This window comes from Protomyctophum bolini (assembly GCF_963924005.1).
Source record: "Protomyctophum bolini genome assembly, chromosome: 23".
NCBI lineage: Eukaryota > Metazoa > Chordata > Actinopteri > Myctophiformes > Myctophidae > Protomyctophum > Protomyctophum bolini.
The window spans coordinates 22,736,531-22,760,460 of NC_137884.1; the positions used below are offsets into that span (position 1 = coordinate 22,736,531).

Genomic DNA, 23,930 nt, shown 5'->3' on the forward strand with positions numbered 1-23,930 from the left:
ATTGCATCACATGTTCACGATTTTTCAAAAATAGCAGATGTACATACAAGCTCAGCACTCGGTGCCGCGCTACAAGCTTGTAGAGAAAAGTTTAACATAACGGTTAAAGAGGTTAAAAGCTATAAGGTGACACAGACGCGTTCCCGGTCTTAATGGGTTAAGAAGAGGCTCGATTATACGTGGACTACGTGCTGAACCAATAAACACCTCACTATTCTCACGATTATTTTGTATGTTTGTTGTTGCAATTGCAGGAGAAGGAGTAGATCATAAAAGTGGGACACGGACGCACTAGGATGCCTCCACGAGGTATTTCAGGCTCCCTAAAGGCCCATACATGGCAGGCCAGTATACATTTAGTTATTAATTCAAAAGCCGTGGGAGTGTAATGGATGTGTGGGTTGTTCTACTGAAACACGAGCAATGCTGTGAGCACATTCTGGATCAGATGTCCACTCTAGTGCATGCTCCTGTTCTTTTTCTTTTTTCCTTTTCATTATTATTATTTTTTATTATATAATTTTGATTATGTTGGCGAATCTTCACAGAATGGGAATCCAATCACAGGCACTGTTAATTAATAAAAAAAATCACCATCGTCATGTCGATTTGCTCGTCCACATGAGATGTAAATTCTCCATTCATCAATGTCAATGGGAATGTTATGTTTGTGTAATCAACACTAATAGCTGAATATAGGAAGGGCTATATAATTACAATGTACAATTTAGGCATTTAGCAGACGCTCTTAATCCAGAGCGATTTACATTAAGCAAGAACAAAAAGCATGGCTATACATCACATACATAAAAAGTATTTATCGTGAAACATGCGTAAGCTAAGAACGGTGGAATATCTATATAATGAAACTATACATATAAACTATACTATGCTGTACTATGAAGTGCTATGACTACATACAGTACAATGCAATTCTAGTGCTGTCTACATAACATGCTATAAGTCTGTATCAAATGCTATCTAAGTCTACAAAAAGTGCTATGGGTAGGGTAAGTGCTATGGGCCATGATGGAGTCTGAAAAGGTGGGTTTTCAGACAACGGCGGAAGATTGGGGAGTGATGCTGCCGTTCTGATTGCAACGGGTCAAGAAGTGCATTCCACAGTTCTGGAGCCAGAAGGGAGAAGAGTTTGGGACGTGTGGAGCGAATTGTCCCGGCGTTTTTAGTGAGAGTACTTCCAGCTTCCCTGCGTTCCCCGTGTTCGATAAGGATGGAGATTTAACCAGTCGTGCATGAGCCAGAGTCTAGTGTGTGGGGGGGGGGGGGGGGGGCACAGGGTAGACAGACGGGAGGAAGGAGAGGAACTAAGAAAGCTCAGAGACGTTTTAAAGAGAAAGACAGACAGAAAGAGTGGACGATAAACAGATGTAGATATTATTAGAAGAAAGTCAGTGCAGAAAAAGGTTCGGAGTATGTTCCCACCTGCTGTAACCAATTGCAAATAATAGCAGATATGAGGATGCTATCAGCTGCTTCTCCACAGAGGAAGGGCTCCTGTCACACGGCTAGTCAGAATGTGATTTGAACCGAGGCAGATATAAGCAGTGCTACTGCCTTTCGTTAATACGAAAGGCGGGGATATATATGCAAACACTGGGGCTGTTTTGATGAGCCAAAAGGTGATTTTATAGCCTGCCTGCCTGCTCTTTGTTTCAGATCAAAAAGGACAGTCTGGTAGTGTGGACAGATTGGTCCAGGGTTAAAAACAGACAGAAAGAGTGAATGACAGAAATATTAAAAGAAAGACAGTGCAGAAAAGGTTCAGAGTATATGTTCCCAATCCCACCTACTGTAACCAATTGCAAATAACAGCAGGACTCTATCAGCCGCTTCTCCACAGAGGAAGCGCTCCTGTCACACCGCTAGGAAAATGAAAATGGAAATGATATCTCGCTGACATCTTGCTATCACATTTAGCGAACCCCATGAAAGCATAACGTTTGGACGACGTCACTCCTGAACGATGGATCCGAGATCAGTGGTGGTGGAAAAAGTACTCACATTTCTTACTTAAGAAAAAGTATCATTATAGGCCTACTGGAATAGAAATGCTCCATTACAAGAAACAGTCTGGAATTCAAAATGTGCTTGAGTAAAAGTAAAAGCACTCATTATGAATGATGCAGAATGTCCCCTTATTAAGTTATCAGATGTATTAAAAACTCCTTTGAAAATAGCAGATCCACGAGCTCACAATGCATGATCACATCGTGAGCTTGTAGATCGTAAAGACGACCGTAGTGGACACTTGTTCCTGATTGGCTCTCTCTAGGCTGCCCCTAAGGTCTAAGCCAATGGGAGACTTACCCATAATAAAACCCATAGTCTGCCCCTCATCATTTCATCCTGGAAAAAGTAAAAGTAATATTTAGAACTGAAATGTAGTGAAGTAGAAGTAAAAACTATGGTATTAGAAATTGGAAATAGGTACACACGTAAAGGGTTAACGACTGACATAGAAACATAGGTTTTTCAGAAAACTGTCAGGATGTAGAAGACATTTTTAGAATCAGATCTCAGGTCAGAATGGCCTAGTGACGTGTCAAGAGCAACATGAATGTGCTCTGGTCCCGTCCTCATGTCGCGCTGACCTCGATGTGTCTGCTGGAAAGACTCAGACAGATGCATTTTTAAGGGCAAAGCCATCATACTGCCTGTTAAGGCGGAATGGGAACAGCTTCTCAGTGTCATACTGCCTGTTAAGGCGGAATGGGAACAGCTTCTCAGTGTCATACTGCCTGTTAAGGCGGAATGGGAACAGCTTCTCAGTGTCATACTGCCTGTTAAGGCGGAATGGGAACAGCTTCTCAGTGTCATACTGCCTGTTAAGGCGGAATGGGAACAGCTTCTCAGTGTCATACTGCCTGTTAAGGCGGAATGGGAACAGCTTCTCAGTGTCATACTGCCTGTTAAGGCGGAATGGGAACAGCTTCTCAGTGTCATACTGCCTGTTAAGGCGGAATGGGAACAGCTTCTCAGTGTCATACTGCCTGTTAAGGCGGAATGGGAACAGCTTCTCAGTGTCATACTGCCTGTTAAGGCGGAATGGGAACAGCTTCTCAGTGTCATACTGCCTGTTAAGGCGGAATGGGAACAGCTTCTCAGTGTCATACTGCCTGTTAAGGCGGAATGGGAACAGCTTCTCAGGTGGTATGGGACCACAGCTTGTTGATCGGCTATTTTCAGCAACTGTAAAATCTGTCATTAAGAAAGAATCGTATATTTAGTCGACTAAAACTAGACTAAACACTAAAAACATATAATCAAGAGACTATGACTAAAACTAAAATAGAAATTTGCTGCCAAAAACAACACTGCTTGTATAAAATAAAATCACACCCGTGTGAACTGAGTGGTGCAACTCCCCTCTCTCCCCCCCCCCCCCCCCCCTCTCTCTCGCTCTCTCTCTCTCTCTCTCATTAGCAGGCAACAGTGCAGCACTATCTCACTCCGTTTCTGGCACAACAGTGCCCCTACTGGTACTAATAGTGTACTAATGGTGCTCACAGTCACATAGGTGCGTGGGTGAACCAACACATAGGCGGGTGTACACGCATATTGCTGTTCCTTGGAGTGGTTGCACCGTGCACTCAAAAAACCCTGCTTTCCACAACTGCAGGATTGTGTTCTTATGGGGAGAAGCGAGGATGTGGCACCGTCTAATCTCCCCATGTGCCAACGATCCGCTTGGCATAATATTGTACGACGAGGAGAATCCTTTATCTGAAACCTGGGGCCAGAAATCTGCACTATACTGGCGGAGCCTTGACATTTAAAGGAGACGCTATATACCGTGCATATAAGGTCACATGGTGGGGGCATCCTACTCAAAACCAATTCCACATTCTGTCCATGATTTAGATGTTTCCAACATTTTTTATATCAATAAGGTCCACTATTTATTCGGCATTTGAGCCACGGACCACCATCTGATGAGATTTAGCCTCTCGGTCGCATTCTCGGAACGCTTTTGTCCACAATTCAATTTACAATTTAGGCATTTAGCAGACGCTCTTGATCCGGAGCGACTTACATTAAGCAAAAACAAAAACATGGCATACATCATACATATAAAAAGTGAATGAATCATGAATCATGTATAAACTAAGAACGTGGAGTATCTATGTCAACTATACATACTATAGCCTATTATATATATGTTATACAATATACATGTGTAGGCTACTATAAAGTGCTATGACTACATAAAATGCAATTCTAGTGCTGTCTACGTAACAAGCTATATGTCTAAATTACTATCTAAGTCTACATAAAGTGCTATATAAGGGGCTAGGCCATTCCATGTACAGTATGCTGTATTTATGTGGTACCATAGGACTAGGAGAGATAACAGGCAAAACGTTGATCAACAATTCTTGCTCCAATTGTGTAGAGACTTATCTTGTAAATTAAGTCACGTAATGAAAGTACGAAACACAGACTGAGAGCCGAGCTGTCAAAATGTGGCATATCAGAAAATGTCATCCGCCGACACATCTGATAGCCTATGTGGAAAACCTAATCCTCTTACAGGGAGAACAAAGCGTCTCTGCTTCTGCTTTTAATAATCAAAATGAAGAGCTTGTGGTCAGAATTACAATGTCAAATCCATACTGAGGGACATGGCACTAAGTGGTTCTGGTACGTCATTGCTAGCCTATAGTCTAATCTACAGTACACCATTTAGCATGTAAAATAAGTAAATCATCATCAATCAACTTGACTGTGGATAAACATTTTGTGATACATGATTGATTTCAGTTTTTTCTTCCCCCAAATGTATGTATACAAAAATACGATAATGCCCACTATATCAAGCAGTAGGCCTACCCAGCCCCCAGACATTATTTTGCCCAGTTCTCAATTTTTTAAATAAATAATCTTTGAAATAAATAAATAAAAGTCCCACACACATTCTTAATTCAAGTGCTCATTTTCCGCAACGCCCTTATTCTTATTTGAATCAGCAACGCCCTGCATGAGAAGCACAGACAGACACACACATTAAAACCTGGGAGCTGACCAGTACAACCACAATCTCATACTGTTGGCCACTAAAGCAGCTCCATGGGGAGCAGTTGGGGGTTCAGTGCCTTGCTCAAGGGTATACTTCAGCGGTGTTGGGTGAGTGATGACACCCAGATTTGTCCTGCCTGTCCGGGGAATCGAGCCGGCAACCTTTCGGCAACAAGGGCGCTCCTCTAGCCCTTAGGCCACCGCTCCCCCGAATTTAAGCCTGGGAACATTGTGGCTTTAACAACGCAAAAAGCTTTCCCTTTGAGACCATCGCCTTCTCTGCTGTCACTGACTGCCTGGGTATATCTCCAGTGGCTTCTAGGCTTATACATATTTAGGCCTATTAAGGCCGAAACAGAATATATGCAGTCTTTGAGAAGTATAGGCCTATATATATATATTGCCATGACAGTATAATGTCTGTTCATGCTGGATTCTACTGCTGCTGTGTGAGAAAACGAAAAGAAAATAAACACTGGCGCCCCTTGCTGGATAAATGAGACATCGCATGGGTCATCATTTAAGACAAAATTGTGCTTCCATGGTCCATCTTGTACAATCTCAATTCTGAAAGAGGGCATTGCTTACAGTATAGCCTACATATAGCATGTACATAATAATATGTACATAATGGCTTCCAATGGATACAATGCAACCTATTGTTCACACAACCTTGGTCCCTCGATCCCTAGGCAGGTATAGGAACAAAACATTACAACATGAAGGAGGGCACATTATTGTTTAACCAACTGGCCCAAAATCTCTCAACAGCATCTTTTGCTCCAGTGGAGCAGCTGCTTAACACTATAAGACTGTGGTTGTACTGGTCAGCTCCCAGGTTTTAATGTGTGTGTCTGTCTGTGTGTTTCTATGTGCATGGCGTTGCTGAAAATGAGCACTTTACCTTGGGTAAAAAAAGGATTAAAAAAAAAGAAAACGTGCTGCTGTCGGGACGTAAAAAGTAGGGGGGACAATATTCGAGATTGAGACATAGAGGAAACAACGACTGCGCTACAAAATGGGAACGGTGCTAGAGAGACCATCAGTGCCGGCCGGTAAAATAAATAAATAGACCAGTCATTCCCCCAATAGTGGGGGGACATTCAGACCCAAATGACCCGCTCTCCGGCGCCTATGCCCGGGTCCATCGTGTGAATCTGCCATCAAGACACTAACTCTGGGGGGGCCCAGGATCGAACTGGGAACTTTTAATTTTTTTAACCAGTAAAAACCACATTGAGACTGAAGTCTCTTTTACAAGTGTGAACTGGCCCAGACAAGAGGCAAAAAAAGTGACACAGCTCTGCCAGTAACAAAAAATACCCAACAAAAAAAAAACAGGACAGACATCTGGAGTCTGGACTGTAGGCCATTCCAAGACCAGGGTACGAAATAAGCAATGCTCTTTTTTCCAGCCCCACGGTTCCCAACCAGCCACTCTACCTCTACCTTTGAGCCACTGCCACAACACCAAGGTTTACTGTCTGGATTCCCATGGCATGTGCGGTGCTCCCCCATGGGAGGATGAAAAGCCAAAATAACACAGAAGTCATGATCCACAGCGACCAAAACTGATTGATAATAAGTAACCGAAATAATAATTCTGAACATTGTGAACACAACTCTTCTCTTACGGGACACAGCAATATTTTTGGATGTAATTTGGCTACGACCCGGGCCGTCCTTGACATGAAAATAACACAACTGATGTATGTATTATAGTGGAGGAACAGACCATAGACAGATAAAGATGTTTCTTTATCAGTCTATGGTGGATATTGCTCTTGTCTTCATGTCTTTATGTGTAAATTGTCTTGTTCTTTGTGTTATGTCAAATGTGTGTATATATGTTCTGCATACTTGGCTGCTGGGTCGCAAGACAAATTCCAGTGTGAACTGACAATAAAGTACTATATCACATCATATCATATTTCAGGAAGGCCAGATTTAATAATTTACTCCAGGAACGCAGCTGTGCTAGTCGAATGCACTACATGTGATGTAGCTAGGACCTCTTTAAGATGACAAGATACTGATTTCAATGCTTCTTTTTCAGCCATTTTGTTTTCTATATTCTTTCCTGGTAATTGTTTTCCCTTTGCTCCTTGAGCTGCAAACGTGAAAGCCTGCATAAACCAGTTTCACCTCACCGTTACCTGGAATTGTGACAATAAAGCTGATCGATTGTTGAGGTTAAACACTTGACCTGTGGACCTGATGACACGGCACCATAAAACAAATTATTATTATTCAGGCGGATAAGCTTTTTTGTCAGCCGAATCCGCGTGTGCATATTTATAATCCGCCCGTTATCCTATGGCAACATTCTACAAGCCACAGGTTTCTGCGTTACAACTTTTTTTATTTTATTTTGTTTTTGCATGGGTCAAGGCACCACCTGCACCTTTCTAGCACAGTGTTGAAGACAGTTTATGTTATGTGCCTGACATGTTTATACATACAGTAGTTATACTTTAGCTATTTTTTTTAAATCGTGAAAATGTGGCGCAAATCTTTGAATAAATATTCTTTCAGAGCGAACGTTTTTAACTCAGATGTTTGCTTCTGGGGGGGGGGGGGGGGGGGGGGGGGTCCCTGGAACAACATATTTTCAGATGGCGGCCGGCGGCCAATTACATAATATTTTTGGGGTCCTTGACATGAAAATGACCGACATAGAAACACAATGGTTTTCAGAAAACTAGCTGTCATGATTAGGAGGCATTTTTATAGAATCTGGTCAGTCCTAAATGGGTTAAGAGATCAGGGAAATCTAAAGCCAGGAGCCACTTCACTTAATTAGTATCACATTGGTTGGAAAGAGTGGAAAGAGAGAAACAATTAGCTCCTGACTCTGTACTACAAAGTATAAACCTAGCTAACAAAAGCTCATGACGATCTGCAACAACACGTGAAAGTGAACTCACCAAGCTCGCCGAGTGCAGGTTTGCCTCAAGTTGTTTGCAACGAATCAGCTGCAAGATTAACGAGGTGGGGCGGGACATTGTGACATCATCACTGCGTCAGGTGAAAAGTGACTCTAATTAAGGCCCCATTTACAATTCGGCCATAGCCACTTGCCCAAATGTGCTGACCTCATCACGGTGATGACGGCTATGGGCATTTTTTAGGCAAAGGAGTGTTTTTTGTGCAAAACTAATGCTTGCAAAGGATTCAGCATCATGAAAACCCCCTAGGTTGACACGTCACATGCTACTTAAAGTATAATAAAATTTGTAATGTTTTGCCCCCCAACCCCAACTTTCAGCAGCTGTCACAAAGTTTCCCAAGGAGGGAGTTGGGTTGGAACACATTTTCCTGTGATAGTAGACACCTTTATGAACACTGTGAAGAAGGCTATAGTGGTAAGCATTCCCCCCCCCCAGATTTGCCACAATTTAAGGTAACTTTACCTAACTATGGCAGCCAAATCCAGCCTGAATCAGATCTGTGCCACATCCAGATTAGAATCCGATTTGTTTAAATTAGTCTAAACACAACGTCACATGGAATCAGATTCTTTTTACAATGTGACTTGAGCCACATTCAGAGGTCTCAGTCTGAAGGCGGCAACCTGATGGGATTTACCTCCACGACATTAGTTGTCACAGTTACATACGCAGGGCTTAAAACCCATTTTGGGCGGGGACGACTGACATAGAAACATAGCTTTCTCAGAAAACTGTCAGGATGTAGAAGACATTTTTAGAATCTGATCTCAGGTCAAAATGGGTTAAAGCCAAAAACAATCCCAAGACTGAAAATGTTCTTTTTGCAAATCTGCACTGATCTCCTTAAATGACACGGCTATGAGATCCTCAGGACTGAAATCAGTCCCCAGGACTGAGAACTTTAAGCCCTGCACGTTAGGTTTTAAAGCAGGCATTTTAAACACAAAATGAAGAAGCTCAAGTGTACACAATTAAGGCACCTTACTGACAGCACTAGAATGTGTACTCACCCGTTGGCGGACAGCTGAAGGTCAATAGATGAAGACCCCAATATTTTCTTCAACTATACGTTTACCTGCAATATTAGTATTGATACTTTTTACTATTATGTAAAAAAACAAAACATGAGTACATTTCCCACCATTGTACATTAACCGTGTGACTGTTGGTTTAGGGCCTAAATAGCAGTGTTGATTTCGTCGACTAAAACTAAGACGAAAAATGTTCGACTACTTTTTTTCACTGACAAAAACTAAATATATTGACAATTTCATCAACAAATAAAAACTAGGCCTACTGTATAGTGGACAAGAGATCCAGTATAAGTCATTTTACACTTGGTTGCATGCTGAAAATAGCAGATCTGCGACGCATTGTGAGCTTGTAGATCGGCTATTTTCAGCAAGTGTAAAAACAGTCATTACGACGGCATCAAGGCCCGCCAAAATACATTTTAGTCGACTAATACAACTGTAAATTTAGCATGGCACTTAGTCGACAAAAACTAAACTTAACACTAAAACATTCCAGGTGACTCAAATGTGACTAGAACTAAATTAAGTTTCAGTCCAAAGACTATGACTAAAACTAAAATAGAAATTTGCTGCCAAAAACAACGCTGCAAAATAGATCTCTGATCTTGTGTTATTGCCCATCTTGAGCCCTCCAGACTTCTTTGACATCAGGGACAGGACAGCACTCTCTTCTGAGCCCAGAGTCAGAAGTAAATGCAGCAGTTTTTTTTATATACACCACATAATACTGGAACCAACTCCCAGGGTCTGCTACAACTCTCAGCTCTTTTAAATGAAAGAAGGTCTTCTTTAATTCAGATTTTCTTACTAATTTCTTCTGATTTAAGCCAAACTATAATTTGTAATTGTACAGAGTCTATGCACATGACATCATCGTAAAAGGAAGTTATGCGGGAACGCCTACTGAGTGGCAAAAAAAACTATGTTCTGGCCTTGACAGCGCATACATCAAAACAGAAAACTCTGATTGTATTAAAACAACGTTAAACATTGCAGCTGTAGCCTACGGAAAGCTTGAATTATCCTCTTTTTTTGTTTCCTAAAAATCCATCATTATAGACAGAATGTTATGAGCTACTTTGTCAATACATTTCATGCATTTTTATTTTAAGTGTCAGAGTTTGGAAGCGCTCGTTTTCAATAATAACATCTCCTGTATTATGTGCGATTTAGAAACGGACAGGACCGTTGAGTGATTTCCAACGAGCGCTTCCAAACTCCCAACGCTCCAGATGCTGCTGCTCAACGTTTTGCCACTCAGTCTGGATGAGGGGCAGGGCTGGACTGGCCACAGGTCATACCGGACATATAATCATGGCCGTAGGGGGCCGCCATGATTTTTTTGGACAGGCAGGCCAATATAGGTAGCAGGCCACCAGGAAAGGTCCGGGCGTGCTGCCATTCTGCCAGTGCCATCATGATAATTTCACTGTACCTGTATCAGTGAGTGACAAATAAACCCTCTACAAAGGGTTGTGTAGTTAGTTGTCTGTTGGTTTGTATCATTTACGTTGTTCTGTAAAAGCGGTGGTATTATTAGGGCTTGTTTGTTTGTGTGTGCCTCGACGGAGCGGGCCGTAGAGTTTTTGCTATCTGCGCGCTGGTTGTGGTTGTTGTTTTTTTGTCCCAGTCCAGCCCTGATGATGGGTGGCGTGTCCCGGTGGAAAAGTGATCCATGTCCATCACTATTCAAATGTCCTTTTTTTCTCCACTGATCAATTGATTCAATCGATTAGTAGCCGAGTCTGTATCGTGCTCCTATCTTATATCATTGTGTTTCTCTTTAGTTACCCGTCTATACACTCTCTTATATGAAGAAAAAAGTTAAAAAACTAAAAAACAAACAAAAAACAGACAGTGAAATAATCACCTTTATTTGCAATAAATAATATTTATTACGCAATTATCAATCTATTTTATTTTATTTTATGGAAAGCAATTTCAATTTTACCAAACTATGACCTCGGGCCACAGGTTTGATGGAGCATAACTCTAAATAAGTTTTATTCATTTATTGCGCAACACTAATATAGCAGAGCGTGTGGCCTATTTGTCATTCGCTTAAATATCTCTGTATTTACAATAAAGCAAATATTACGCCGTTGTTGCATGGAGGTTTTCCTTTGAAGAAACAAAGAAGTGTAAACAGGGTTTGTCATTCAGTAAGCACAGAAAGAGATTCCTCTCTTTTTTTTTTAATAACAATAAGCCTGTAAAAGTTCTCATTTTTCTCGTCGTCATCGTCTGACATTTACATTCAAGATCCGAAGGAATTTTACCGTTTGAAAGGAACAATCCTGCGCAACGAAATAATTAAAAAATAAAAATAAATAGCAAAATGACTCTTTGCTGAATGTTCATGTTTTATATCCAGATTGCAGGATATGTTACAGTTCACTGTAAAAAAAAAAAAGCCTGGCAGAATTAAGAGAGACAGACTGGCATGCTGGATGAAGTTCTCCCAACTGTCCTCTTGGTGGTGCTGTTGGTCCACAGCACAGAAAAAACAAAGAGAAAGTTATGGAGGCCGAACAGTCATGCATGGACCTGGCTCTTTTTCCTTTCCTTCTGCCCCGCCGAGTGTCGTCGTACGCAACGTGGGCCGACCCGACAAGTGACGCCTCTGTAAAGCAACGACACAGAATGCACACCTGTATGATATCTGGCAACGTGCACAGTCACACAGATTCTGAAAAGCTGAAAGTTCAAGCTTTGATTTCCTTTAGACTTGATTAGGCCTACAGCAATGTCAGTGAGCTGTACATGCTTAGATGATTTGATTTATATTAGAATACATTTGCACGACTGTAAAGACGATACAGCAGTGGGGAGGAGGCGTTATCTCTTGCTCATGATCAGAGCTTCCGTGTCTGTACAACCGCGGAAACATTTGAAAATTCTAGAGGCAACCGTCTGGCCACGCAAGACTAATGCATACTTGGGGTTCAGTGTCTTGCTCAAGGGCACACTGAGACAAATAATCCTCTACCTCCTGCTGCCCTGGTATTGCTAGCAATAGCAACTTCGGGACATAATTATACAACCGCTCCATAAGCAAAAAGGCAAGATTTCAGATTTACAATGACTCTACCCCTCCCTCTTCGCCCTGAATGTGACCTCTTACCAGCAGGCAGGCTCTCTTACCTTTATTTGTAGTCGTTACGTCCCCACCAAAGAGGTCCAGGTGTTATTTTGTGCAAAAGTGCATTATTGGCTATTTCCCCTAAATATAAACCCTCAATGGGGGTTGGATTTTTGTGCTAATTTGCTTATTTCCATCAAAATAAGTAGTAAAGTGTGCCGCGAATTAGCACAACATCCCAATGCCCCATTCATTTCAATGCAATTCATTGAGGGCTTATGGTAGGGGAAATAGCCAATAATGCGCTTTTGCACAAAATAACACCTGGACATTTTGGCGGGGAAGTGACAACTACAAATAAAGGTAAGAAAGCCTTCTAGCGTGGAATTCTCCTTTAAGGCCTATTCATACTGATAGGGTGACCGGTGGTTAGTGAAAACAGAGAGATGTGTTGGGGTGAGCGGTGAGACTCGCTCATCACTGCAGCGTGATGTCATGTCGTACTTTTCAATGGTCACCTTATCACCTAAAACTGGAGTATGAACATGCCTTTAGAGTGCCATTAGCAAGTAAGTAAGTACATTTTATTCATGTAGCACCTTTCACAGAGAGGACTCACAAAGTGCTTTACATACAATACAAATACAGAACAAACAAGCAAACAATGCAGATAAAACATGTGCTGTACAATTCAGCTCAAACAAGACGTCAATATGAGCATCATAAATACATCATAAAACAAAAGATAACTTAGGTTATTAACCAACCACAAATGCTTGTTTAAAAATAAATGTTTTGAGGTCATTTAAAAAAAAAATGCCCACAGAGGGTGCAAATCTCAGCGCTATAGTGGAAGAGCATTCCAAAGTTTGGCCGCTACGGCCTGAAATGATTTGTCACCTTTAGGTTTTTAGTTTGGTGGAGGTTGGGTCTAACAGACCCTGTTCTGCAGACAATAAAGAAGGGTTACAAGACACCGTTTGTGCCAACCATAGACATATAAAGGTAGACGCCCCTTTCGGCTCTGGAGCGTATGTGCTCAAGGGGAGGGCAAAAAAAATCCCGAGATTCCTTTGCGAAGACCCGCGGAAGCATGAGCGTGCGTCACAGAGCGCATGTTCGCGTCTGATAAGTCCCGGAAAAGATGCGATGTGATTGGCCAGTAGTCACTTGAGTGGCAACGTGACTCTTCCGGCGTGCCAGTGTAAATTATTCCGCCCCTCCCGTCAACACACATGGCTTCAACGAACTGCAGCAGCCAATGAGGCATCTATTTTTTTAAATATCTATGGTGCCAATTAACTGCAGTGGACATTTTAACCCATTCTGACCCGAGATCAGATTCATACGAGGTTTCCACTGGACACACACTGGTCTGATGAACCCATTCTGACCTGAGATCAGATTCTAAAAAATGTCAGTCGCTCTTCGATTTTTCAAAAATAGCAGACCTACAAGCTCGTAGCGCGCCACTCGGTGGCGCGCTATGAGCTTGTAGATCTGCTATTTTTCAATAGCTAAAGCATGACATGATGCTAACACCAAAAGGGGTTCCCGGTCAGAATGGGTTAAATAAGAAATGGTTTAAATAGCTCTGCCACCCAATCCCTACTAGGGATGGAGCTAGTTCATATTATATTGATAACGAGCACCTTATCGGTCAGGCTTATCGAGCCGGGTTCTAATCGAGCACCACTATCGAGTATTTATTATTTTCTGGAAATACAGGAGACGACAATGAATTCTGAACAGAACCATGCAGTATCTTTTTTTCATTGGCTTCCTTGCTTGTATTTCGGGAGGTGTAGTTCCAGACTCTAAATACATTCAGGAGGTGTAGTTCCAGACTCTATATACATTCAGGAGGTGTAGTTCCAGACTCTATATACATTCGGGAGGTGTAGTTCCAGACTCTATATAACATTCAGGAGGTGTAGTTCCAGACTCTATATAACATTCAGGAGGTGTAGTTCCAGACTCTATATAACATTCAGGAGGTGTAGTTCCAGACTCTATATAACATTCAGGAGGTGTAGTTCCAGACTCTATATAAATCCGGAGATTGTGGAATAGTTGTCTGGCTACGTGAGACTAGCTATGAATATATGGCTGTACTGTATATGCACAAAATTACAATGATAAACAAGGAGGCGCCTGGGCTGGCCTAGCAGTCCAGGCACCTATGCTGGTAATCCAGCCTGACAGCGTGTCGTGGGTTCGAGTCCCGATCGCGACAAACTTTGCTGTCAACTTACTGTGTCTATCAATAAAGGCAAAAATAAGCCTAAAAAATATATTAATAAAAAACCAACCAACCCACCATCTTTGTTTGCCTCAGGGCCACTCCTTGTTGTGATGGACCCGCTCTCTCTTCCTCCTCTCGTTCTTCTCCTTCTTCTCCTTCTGCAGTCTCTCCAGCTCGGCCTCGTACATCATCTCCTGGATCAGGTACTTCTCGCGGCGCATGCGGTCCCGCAGGTCCTTGGGCAGGTCTGGGATCAGGTACGCGATCAGGTTTTTGATGGCGAACACCAGGTGCTGTGAATAACATAGTGCAAGCATGGGGGTCATCACCATGCTGGGCTTGTGGTGGACATTTGTTGTCAATATTATAACGTTTGTGTCTCTTCCCTTTCCTCTAGCATCAACCTTAGGTCAGATTTGCTTCTAGCACACCAAATATCACAACAACTAAAGGGGCGAGACCAGGGCTCATCCCGTCCGTCTGACTTGTGGGGGAATTTATTTTGTCAAAATATCTTTTTTGCCACGGACACATAAAGAGCTAGTAGCCCTGAATGACCATAACAGGTCTGTAATTCCCTCAGTACAGACGACAGCAACGAGTTTTTAATTTACTGGCAGGATTTATTTGGTTCATCCAGACCGTGAAAACTGTAATCAAAACATATACACAAATACAATAATCACTAGTCAAAATAATAAACAAACACATACAGTAATCTCTCAACATTGTCTTGATAATGTCGTCACTTTCAATTACTGTATACACAAATGAACCTTGGTTACATAATCCACATTAAACACAAAGACCACATCTGACAAACTACAGCCCAACAATTCAATACAAAACAATGGACAAAACAACACACAAAACGTCAGCAAACTGTACCTTAGTAGCTGCATTGTATGAGGAGAATTGTGTAGCTTGGAATTACTCTGTATATGACTGCCATAATGATGTTTTTTGTCATTATTTTGTTTGATATTTTACTTATTTGATGATTTGGGTAAAATGTGTGTTCCGGAAGTTTGATTGTGTCATTTCCGGTAACATGACCATATACTTTGGAATAAGCTCAGGATCGCACAGTTATTGCATCTTCCGTCCATGCTGAGCAGACGGAGTTTGTCACATTGAACATGAAGCGTACAAAGTTAAAGTCCTGGTTATGATGATCTGTTCATGGGTTCCTCTCACTACTTCATGCTCTTTGAATTACGTGCAGTCAGTGAGTTTTGACGTGGGCTTTGGAAGCGATGCTTGCTACAATAAAGCCGTCAGTACATACACAGAACAACTGCTTCATTCGTTCTTCAAGTTCATCAAAGGGCGTGACAGTCAAAACTCATGCCGCAGACGACTGACGGTAGTCCGGGTCGTCAAGTCAACCACCAGACGACAGCCACCGAACCAGCAGCGTACCAGCGGGCCGGCCGGACCGCTGCGACTCGCGCCGCGTTCGGCGTTGCACTCCAGCTGCTGCGTGCTTGGTGAACCACGGATGGGATGGATCCATTGAACTAACATGCTACTTCGTAAACCATGCTGTTTGTTTGTTAACCAAAGACCAAGGTTAGTGCACTACACACGTTCAAGGCAAAGGACTCAAGAGCAAAGGAACTGACTGTGCTAACAACCTAGAAACATTTGGAAAGAAGAAAGGAAAGATCGCACCATTGTTATGCAAAGTGCACCAAGGACCGTGTCATGTCGTGGTCGTTCAGTTTGCTCTTTAAGGTGCTTTCTTTGTGGTATAAATTAAATGCAAATGCTATTTGACACTCATGGGACTATTTGAAATGGTTCATAAGGTTTAAGCCTTTAGACTGTATGTGTGTTGGTTAAAGGTAAAGATGTCAAAAGAAGATAAGGGCATCTAAAGAATCTTCACAATGGTCTATATGGTTAAAGTACATGTTTAAGTGTTGGTTAAAAGTATAGATGTCAAAAGAAAATAAGGGCATCTAAACCTTCACAATGATTTATGGGGTTTAAGGTGTATGGTTAAAGGTGTGTTGGTTAAGAAGTAAATTGTCAAAAGGAAATAAGGACATTTAAAGGACCTTCACAAGCTTAAGCAACCTGCACAAGCAGAACCAGTCCAACATGGAACAAATTGAGTTCAAAGAGAGCTTGCAAACCCAAGAGTGTAAAGAGAGGTTATTGTATGATTTTGATTGCATTTATGCCCACTGGAAAAGCAGAGCAAAAAGAACAAAACAAGGTGTAATCAACAAGGCTCCAATTGGTAACCTCCAAGACAATGTTATCGCTGTTGAAAGGGATCTAGAAAATTTAAAGGACATTTATGATGCACTTGATACCCCTACCAGTTACCTGTGTCACAAGTTTGCCAAGTGTGTCCAGGTCACAACAAGGGTTATCAATGATGCAAATGCTCAGATTGCAAAAATGAAGGAAGAGTTAAACTGTCAGAATGAAACAGCAGTTGAATTTGCAGTCACACAAGCACCTATAAATGCCACAAGGCAACAGTCTAAGGTGGAAATCTTGAGAGGACTTGAGTGTTTGGAGGAGCTTAAAAGGCTACATGCCACACACACTCTGTTGCCTAAACCAACTCTGCAGCTTGTTGAGCAGCCTGAACCCATCGCTAAAGGCACACTGGTTCAGCTTAAGGGCACTGGTGCTGCTGACTCCTTTGAAGTGAGCAAGGAGATGGAAGTGGTGAAGAAGCATTTTGCACAGAAAGCAATTAACGCAAAGAAACATGCATTGGCTAAGAGAGCCAAAAAGGTGATGGCAAAGAAGCCCAAGAATGTGGCAGCTAAGAAGCCTGCTGCTAAGAAAGTAACAGCTAAAGACCTGAAGAAGGTCCCCAAGAAACCCAAGAAACCATCAGCTATGCCTATTCCAGGTAAAAATGTCAAACCTACATCAACAAGGAAACCAAAAATGAAGGGTCAAGGAAAGAGAGTAAAGAACTGGAATGGAAAAGGCAAACTATCAAAAAGGATGAACTACAAGAAGCATAGGAAAAAGAGCTTACTCTTACACGGTGCTTTGGTGGGAGGCAAAAACAGTAGACCACCTGACTAAGACATGTAAACCATATTGCTCATTTTGTTTGTCACATTTAAGGTCCTATGTATTGCTTATTGCAAACTTGACTGAGTTCAGTTTAAAAGATGTTTTGTCCAAGTGTTCATGGTTTATTTCCATATGAATGAATTATTGAATAATGATCCAAAGAAAACAGAAGGAGAGATGCAATGTCGATTTAATTAAAGCAGATTCAGATCACATTTTGTTCAAATAGTGATGGTACTTTACATTTACTTTCAAGTTATATGGTGCTCTACAATTGTTGCATATGGATTAAGAGACAAAGTAGGAAGTTTAAACTGGGCAAATGTACAAAGATTTTATGACTAGTAATTAAATACACCATGATAATTTGTTAAATTGCGTTTGAACACTTTGCATTTTGATTAATTTGGAAAGTCTAGTCCAATCCAATTCATCCATGAGCTATTAACTGTAAATTGATGGTCAACATTGACTCTCGTTTCACACTTATGAATGCTTCAAACATTTATGCAGCCTGCAAAGAAGGGAAATGGCTACACCAGTTTGAAAGAAGGTTAAAGGGAAAGTTCAAATGTTGGGAGCCACAATTTGGCATATTTTGCTATGCATTATTTATTGTACATAATTGAAGAGTCTGTTACATGGTTTTATTTTGTTCATGTTACAAAGGTTTCATTTGTTTTCATAAGATTTGTTTGTAAAACAACCGGTTGAACTAAAGGTTGAAGTGGGTCACGGTCAAGGTTATTGGATCCATGATTTAAAGTTTATTTTCAATGAGGAGGTATTGATGATTTTTCAAATGTGAAAGTTAAGTTGAAAGTTGATTGGTAGTCCCAAGTCAAGGTGGGAGTATGACTGCCATAATGATGTTTTTTGTCATTATTTTGTTTGATATTTTACTTATTTGATGATTTGGGTAAAATGTGTGTTCCGGAAGTTTGATTGTGTCATTTCCGGTAACATGACCATATACTTTGGAATAAGCTCAGGATCGCACAGTTATTGCATCTTCCGTCCATGCTGAGCAGACGGAGTTTGTCACATTGAACATGAAGCGTACAAAGTTAAAGTCCTGGTTATGATGATCTGTTCATGGGTTCCTCTCACTACTTCATGCTCTTTGAATTACGTGCAGTCAGTGAGTTTTGACGTGGGCTTTGGAAGCGATGCTTGCTACAATAAAGCCGTCAGTACATACACAGAACAACTGCTTCATTCGTTCTTCAAGTTCATCAAAGGGCGTGACACTGAATGATTGTCTATCTTGATGCTATGAACTAGCTTGCAGATGCAATATACACTGAGAAACATGTACTAAATCCGCGGACTTTCTTGGACGAGTGTTACGCTAAAGCATGTCTTGACAGAAACGGGCGATATAAAAACAAAGGTTCCGCCTTAGAGAACTTTGGTTCCTACCAAAATAAATAACTCAGAAATACTGCGCTGACTGACACAGAGGCAGTTACAAGGTCTGTGTTCAAATGGAACCAAATAATTTGTACACTCTTCCTCTATCGAGTGCCACTCACTTCCCCTCGCAATATTATGATATGATATTACCAAATTTGAAGCGACGTACGCGCCTCGGCACTGTTATTGGTTAGCGAAATACAAGGAAGTGGGCTTCCTACTAGGGCATTCACTTCTAGTCATTTTTACTAGTTGACTAGTTTAGTAGTCGACTAGTTCTTTAACTACCTATTATGTTTGTTCGCAGGTTGGCTTGTTTAAAAAATGTGGTGGCTTGTTTTGAATATCAAACAAGCCAACATTTCCTTGATGTATATACTAAAAATCACATTGGCCCCTTTTCCACCGGTTGGGAACCGGTGCAGTTCAGAACCAGTTTTTAGTCCATGAGCCAGACCTCCAAAATTGGAACGTTAATTATGAATTGAGTAGGCAATTTTTTTATTTAATTTTTTTAATTTTTTTCTGCCTATTCGTGCCAAAACCGAATAGGTCGAAAATGCATTTTTAGCCATTTTCTGCGGCCGAATATTCGTTGCATCACTAATTATTATGATTATTATTATTATAAACTGACCTCGAACACGATGATGAAGGCCAGGCGAGCTGCCAACACGTGCCAGAACTGCAGCGGGTATGCATAGGGCTCGGGGGAGTCCGGAGGTTCCCTGTAGTCACGGTACCTATGAGCCAATCACATTGGTACCGAGATCATCACTCACACACAGCCAGAAGACAAGAACAAACACATATTGGCCAGTGTTGATTTTCGTCGACTAAAAGTAAGACGAAATTTTTTCTCACAAACAGCCAGAAGACAAGAACAAACACATATTGGACAGTGTTGATTTTCGTCGACCCAAACTAAGACGAAAAATTTTCTCACAAAGAGCCAAGACAAGAACAAACACATATTGGACAGTGTTGATTTTCATCGACTCAAAACCTTTATTCACTGGCGAAAACTAAATGAAGACTATAAGCTACAATGACTAAAACTAAGACTAAATATAATAAAAAATTGACTAAAATGTTAGGAAGGGACTATAGTGGACAAGAGATCCAGTATAAGTCATTCTACACTTGGTTGCATGCTGAAAATAGCAGATCTACAAGCTCACAACGCGTCGCGCTGCAAAAACACACAAAGCTGGGCATGGGAGGGGCTAGTGGCGAGCGTCCCTCAAAAAACCTTGTCAACTACCTTTTTTCACTGACAACCAATAAAACTAGACTAAAATGTTAGGGAGGGATTAGTGGAGAAGAGATCCAGTGCAACTAGCGTTTGGTCACACTCGCGTGTGAAAATAGCAAATCTACAAGCTCACAACACGTCGCAGCTTATTCAGATGACTAAAATATGACTAAAACATCAAAATATGCCGTCCAAATCAACACTGGAATACAGTAGATGCTCAATAGACAACTTACTGTCCACGGGATGAAATTCTTAAAATAAAATAATAATTATAATAATAATCGCTGTTGCAGTAGCTGAGGGAAAGTCCTCAGCTTTGCATCTGGCAGAAAAAAACTACTAGCGTGTACCTGCAGTATTTCACAGCCTGGCCAAACAGCTCTGATCCGTTGGTCCTGGGCTCCGATTTCTCCTCGAAGTCAGACACCCGGAATATCGACAGACTGGCATTCACGTATCCCATCATGCACCTGGGCAGTGAGACGGAACACAAGCACACAGTGGTCGTATGGTCGTCAGGCACAGAGTCACAGGAATAACAGTTTAACTGCAATTAACATGACACAGGTTTTTAGGATCATTAGGGCACTTGCTGATAACGTCAGCATGTAGGAAATGTCCATACTGGCCCCATTGCATGGTCATGATATAGGGCTGATGACGGCCATTAGAGTAAATTGTCTGATAACATCCGAAGCCAATGCTTTAGGAGGAGTAAAGAGACACAAAGAGTAATAGCAGTAACCGGTATAGATATACCAATAAAAGAGGAATACTATAGCAGTAACCGGTATATATTACACACACACACAGGTACCAATAAAAACAGCACACAGTGAAACACTTCCCCCTCACCTCTCGCCGGCGCGGCCCTGCCCCGCACACGGGCCATACTTGTAGGCGTACACGAGGCGAGGGATGAAGTCCGACGTGACGGCGATCACAAAGGCATTGGTGATGACGGAAAGGATCCCGATGCCCTCCAGAATGCCATACCAGATCCCTGTGATGAAACACACTGAGTCAGAATGCCATACCAGATCCCTGTGATGAAACACACCGAGTCAGAATGCCATACCAGATCCCTGTGATGAAACACACTGAGTCAGAATGCCATACCAGATCCCTGTGATGAAACACACTGAGTCAGAATGCCATACCAGATCCCTGTAAAACTTCCTGTGAGGCTTGCCCTGAGGTGAAGGAAGCTTACGGAAAGGAAAAGTCACGTGACTGGGCTGTGCGCCATGATGCTCTCGGTGGCAAATCTCGCACGGGAAGTTCGATGAAATACATGGCAGTGGAGGGACCAACTCATTAACAAAACACTATTTTATGAAACATTGAGACCTTCGTCATATTATCGGTTCAGGAATATTAAAGGAGACATATCACAGGTTGTTTTCCAATAACTTGCTTTTCGATGTGCACAGTACATCATTTTATTGAGGCATCTAAACAGCGGCAGGTGTCGTTTCTGTCTCTGAGGTATCGCGAGATTTGGTTGCCAGACAGGATAGGAAACAGTGAACAGTCTCGCGATACTTGGCAGTTCAGAAACTAGTTTGCCTCTATAAAACTACACAGTGTACACATCGAAAAGCAACCCAGCAGACAATGTGTTATATGTCTTTGTAACTGCCCCCTGGGCTTGGTATGGACTTTGAGAGTGAGACAGTAGAGTTTCAGACTGATGCTCTTTATTTTTGGTGTGGTACCAAGAAGCACCGTAAAAACTGCAGAGATATGACGAAAATATAATCAACATTAGTCAAAATACAAAGTCATACAACATATACAGTTTAGCCAAAATAAACTTCAAAACTTGACCATAAACACCAATGGTATATTTCTTAATCACCATAAGACAACTTGTAGCTATAAAACATTAGACATGAATTAACTCTTGTAAACGGTAGTCCTTCGGGAGCCACGTGTTGCAGCCAATGTCACATGACAATAGTGTTTACATTACGGCAATAAAAGACGCTCTTTTTAACGGACTAAATATAAAGACACTCTAGGCACTATTACATCTTTATCTCACGAACCTCATTCCGCCTTCCAAGGGGTGTTAATCATGAAATATAAACATATTTATTGCTGACAAAGTTCGTTCTGAACTGCATGACTGCGCTTCCGCCATCTTGTATTTTCAATGAACTTTCAACTCTAACGTCACCTTGTATACCTGAATGCCCAGAGGGGACATGGCCAATTCTGCCACCTAGTGGACAGTTTTAAAACCAAGTAAACCATGGCATATCACCACAAATATAGAAAAACTGAAAAACAGCAATTAACAATTAAGGTAAACCATAACTTCTTAAGTGGCAATAACTTCTTGGTTGGTGGCCATTTACAGTCTTCTTTTATATTCCTGAACCGATTATGTTTCATAAACAGTGTTTGTTCACGAGATGGTCCAGGCGGCTCCCATCCACTGCATTGTATTTCATTGAACTTCCGGTGTAAGATTTGCCACCGAGAGTGTCATGGCGCAGCCCAGTCAAATGACCATGACGTTTCCTTCTGTAAGCTTCCTTGTGTGAGGCAAGGACTGTCTAAAGAGGACGAGACGCGAAGACCGCACGGGTGACGCCATGTTGCTCCATGACAGTGTTGCCAACTCGTGACAGAAATAAGCCAACCCACCTCCAAAAAACAAGCCAAAACAAACCCAATAATATGACCATATAATCCTAATAAAAAAGATTTGATGCATTTATCATTATAAATACTATGTATGTCTATGATAATTAATGTTTTAGTAACTTATTATACCAATAAGTAGCCTATAAAGAAAAGAAAATAATCTCTGGAAAAAAGGAAGTCAAAAGTCGCGGGAAATAAGCAGACTTGGCAACCCTGCTCCATGGAAGGAAAGAAACATGCGCAGTTGAGACCAAGGAAGTGTTGGCTGCATATAGCCCATTGCGCATGTTTCTTTCCTTCCATGGAGCACCATGGTGTTGCACGTACGGTCTTCGCGTGTCGTCCTCTTTAGACAGTCCTTGGTGTGAGGTTAGGTTCAGGCCAGGGTTGGGCTTTGGATAGGGTGTTGGACTAATGCCCGGTGGACTGTTAGCCCGTTGGACCAAACACATGCACCCTGATCAAACAATACTCAGTAAGAAAGCCATACCAGATGACCTGTGATCAAACAACACTTAGTCATAACCTTATTTAATTTGCCATAAAATGTTATGCATATTATATTGTACATAATATGCATGTATTAATGTACAGGTATGATGGTAGTACTACGTACAGTACATTAGGCCTGTCGCAATTATTTGACATATTAGCATAATCGTCATAATCAGCAGAAATAGTTGAACTATAACATGTCACTTCAAGACTTTGTGACGTGTTGTAAGCTTGAAGTTCAGCTATTTCCGCAATTCATTTTATTTTTACATTATTTTGAAAGCATAAAATCGTAAAATCTCTCAGTAAATTATTTGTATATTTAAGTTATTTGTTGCATTTGCCCCATGCAATTTGTAATAACAGACAAACAAACAGAAATTTAGTTTAGTTTCCAATGCTCAATGCCAAAAGCACAATTACATTTGTGTTACAATTAATCGCCAACTTAAATATATAATCTTGACAGCCCTACAGTGTGTACAGTAATGGAATACTACCTATGTCTTTGGCTTGAGAAGGCAACGGCCGCCGCCACTGTGTGACAAACTTATAGGCGTCCAGGCGTATCTCGATGACGTTGTTGAGCAGCGCCAGAAGAGGTGCGAGGGGGAACGCTGCCACGAATATAGTAGTGAACCCAAACTGTAGAACTGAAAGACACCACAGAGATAGTAGTGAATTCAAACTGTAGAACTGAAAGACA

General features: G+C 41.5%; 1 protein-coding gene across 1 annotated transcript in view; it reads right to left on the reverse strand.

Annotated features, from left to right (window-relative positions):
* Nucleotides 1–11,048: 11,048 nt before the first annotated feature.
* The window catches only part of LOC308311248 (anoctamin-4-like), a 54,048-nt gene continuing 41,166 nt past the window's right edge, over nt 11,049–23,930 (reverse strand). The window contains 6 exon segments of the mRNA XM_080757898.1: nt 11,049–11,645; nt 14,425–14,642; nt 19,454–19,559; nt 20,425–20,544; nt 20,930–21,077; nt 23,725–23,877. Of these exon segments, the coding sequence (XP_080614024.1) occupies nt 14,439–14,642; nt 19,454–19,559; nt 20,425–20,544; nt 20,930–21,077; nt 23,725–23,877 (731 nt within the window). The 3' untranslated portion in view covers nt 11,049–11,645; nt 14,425–14,438.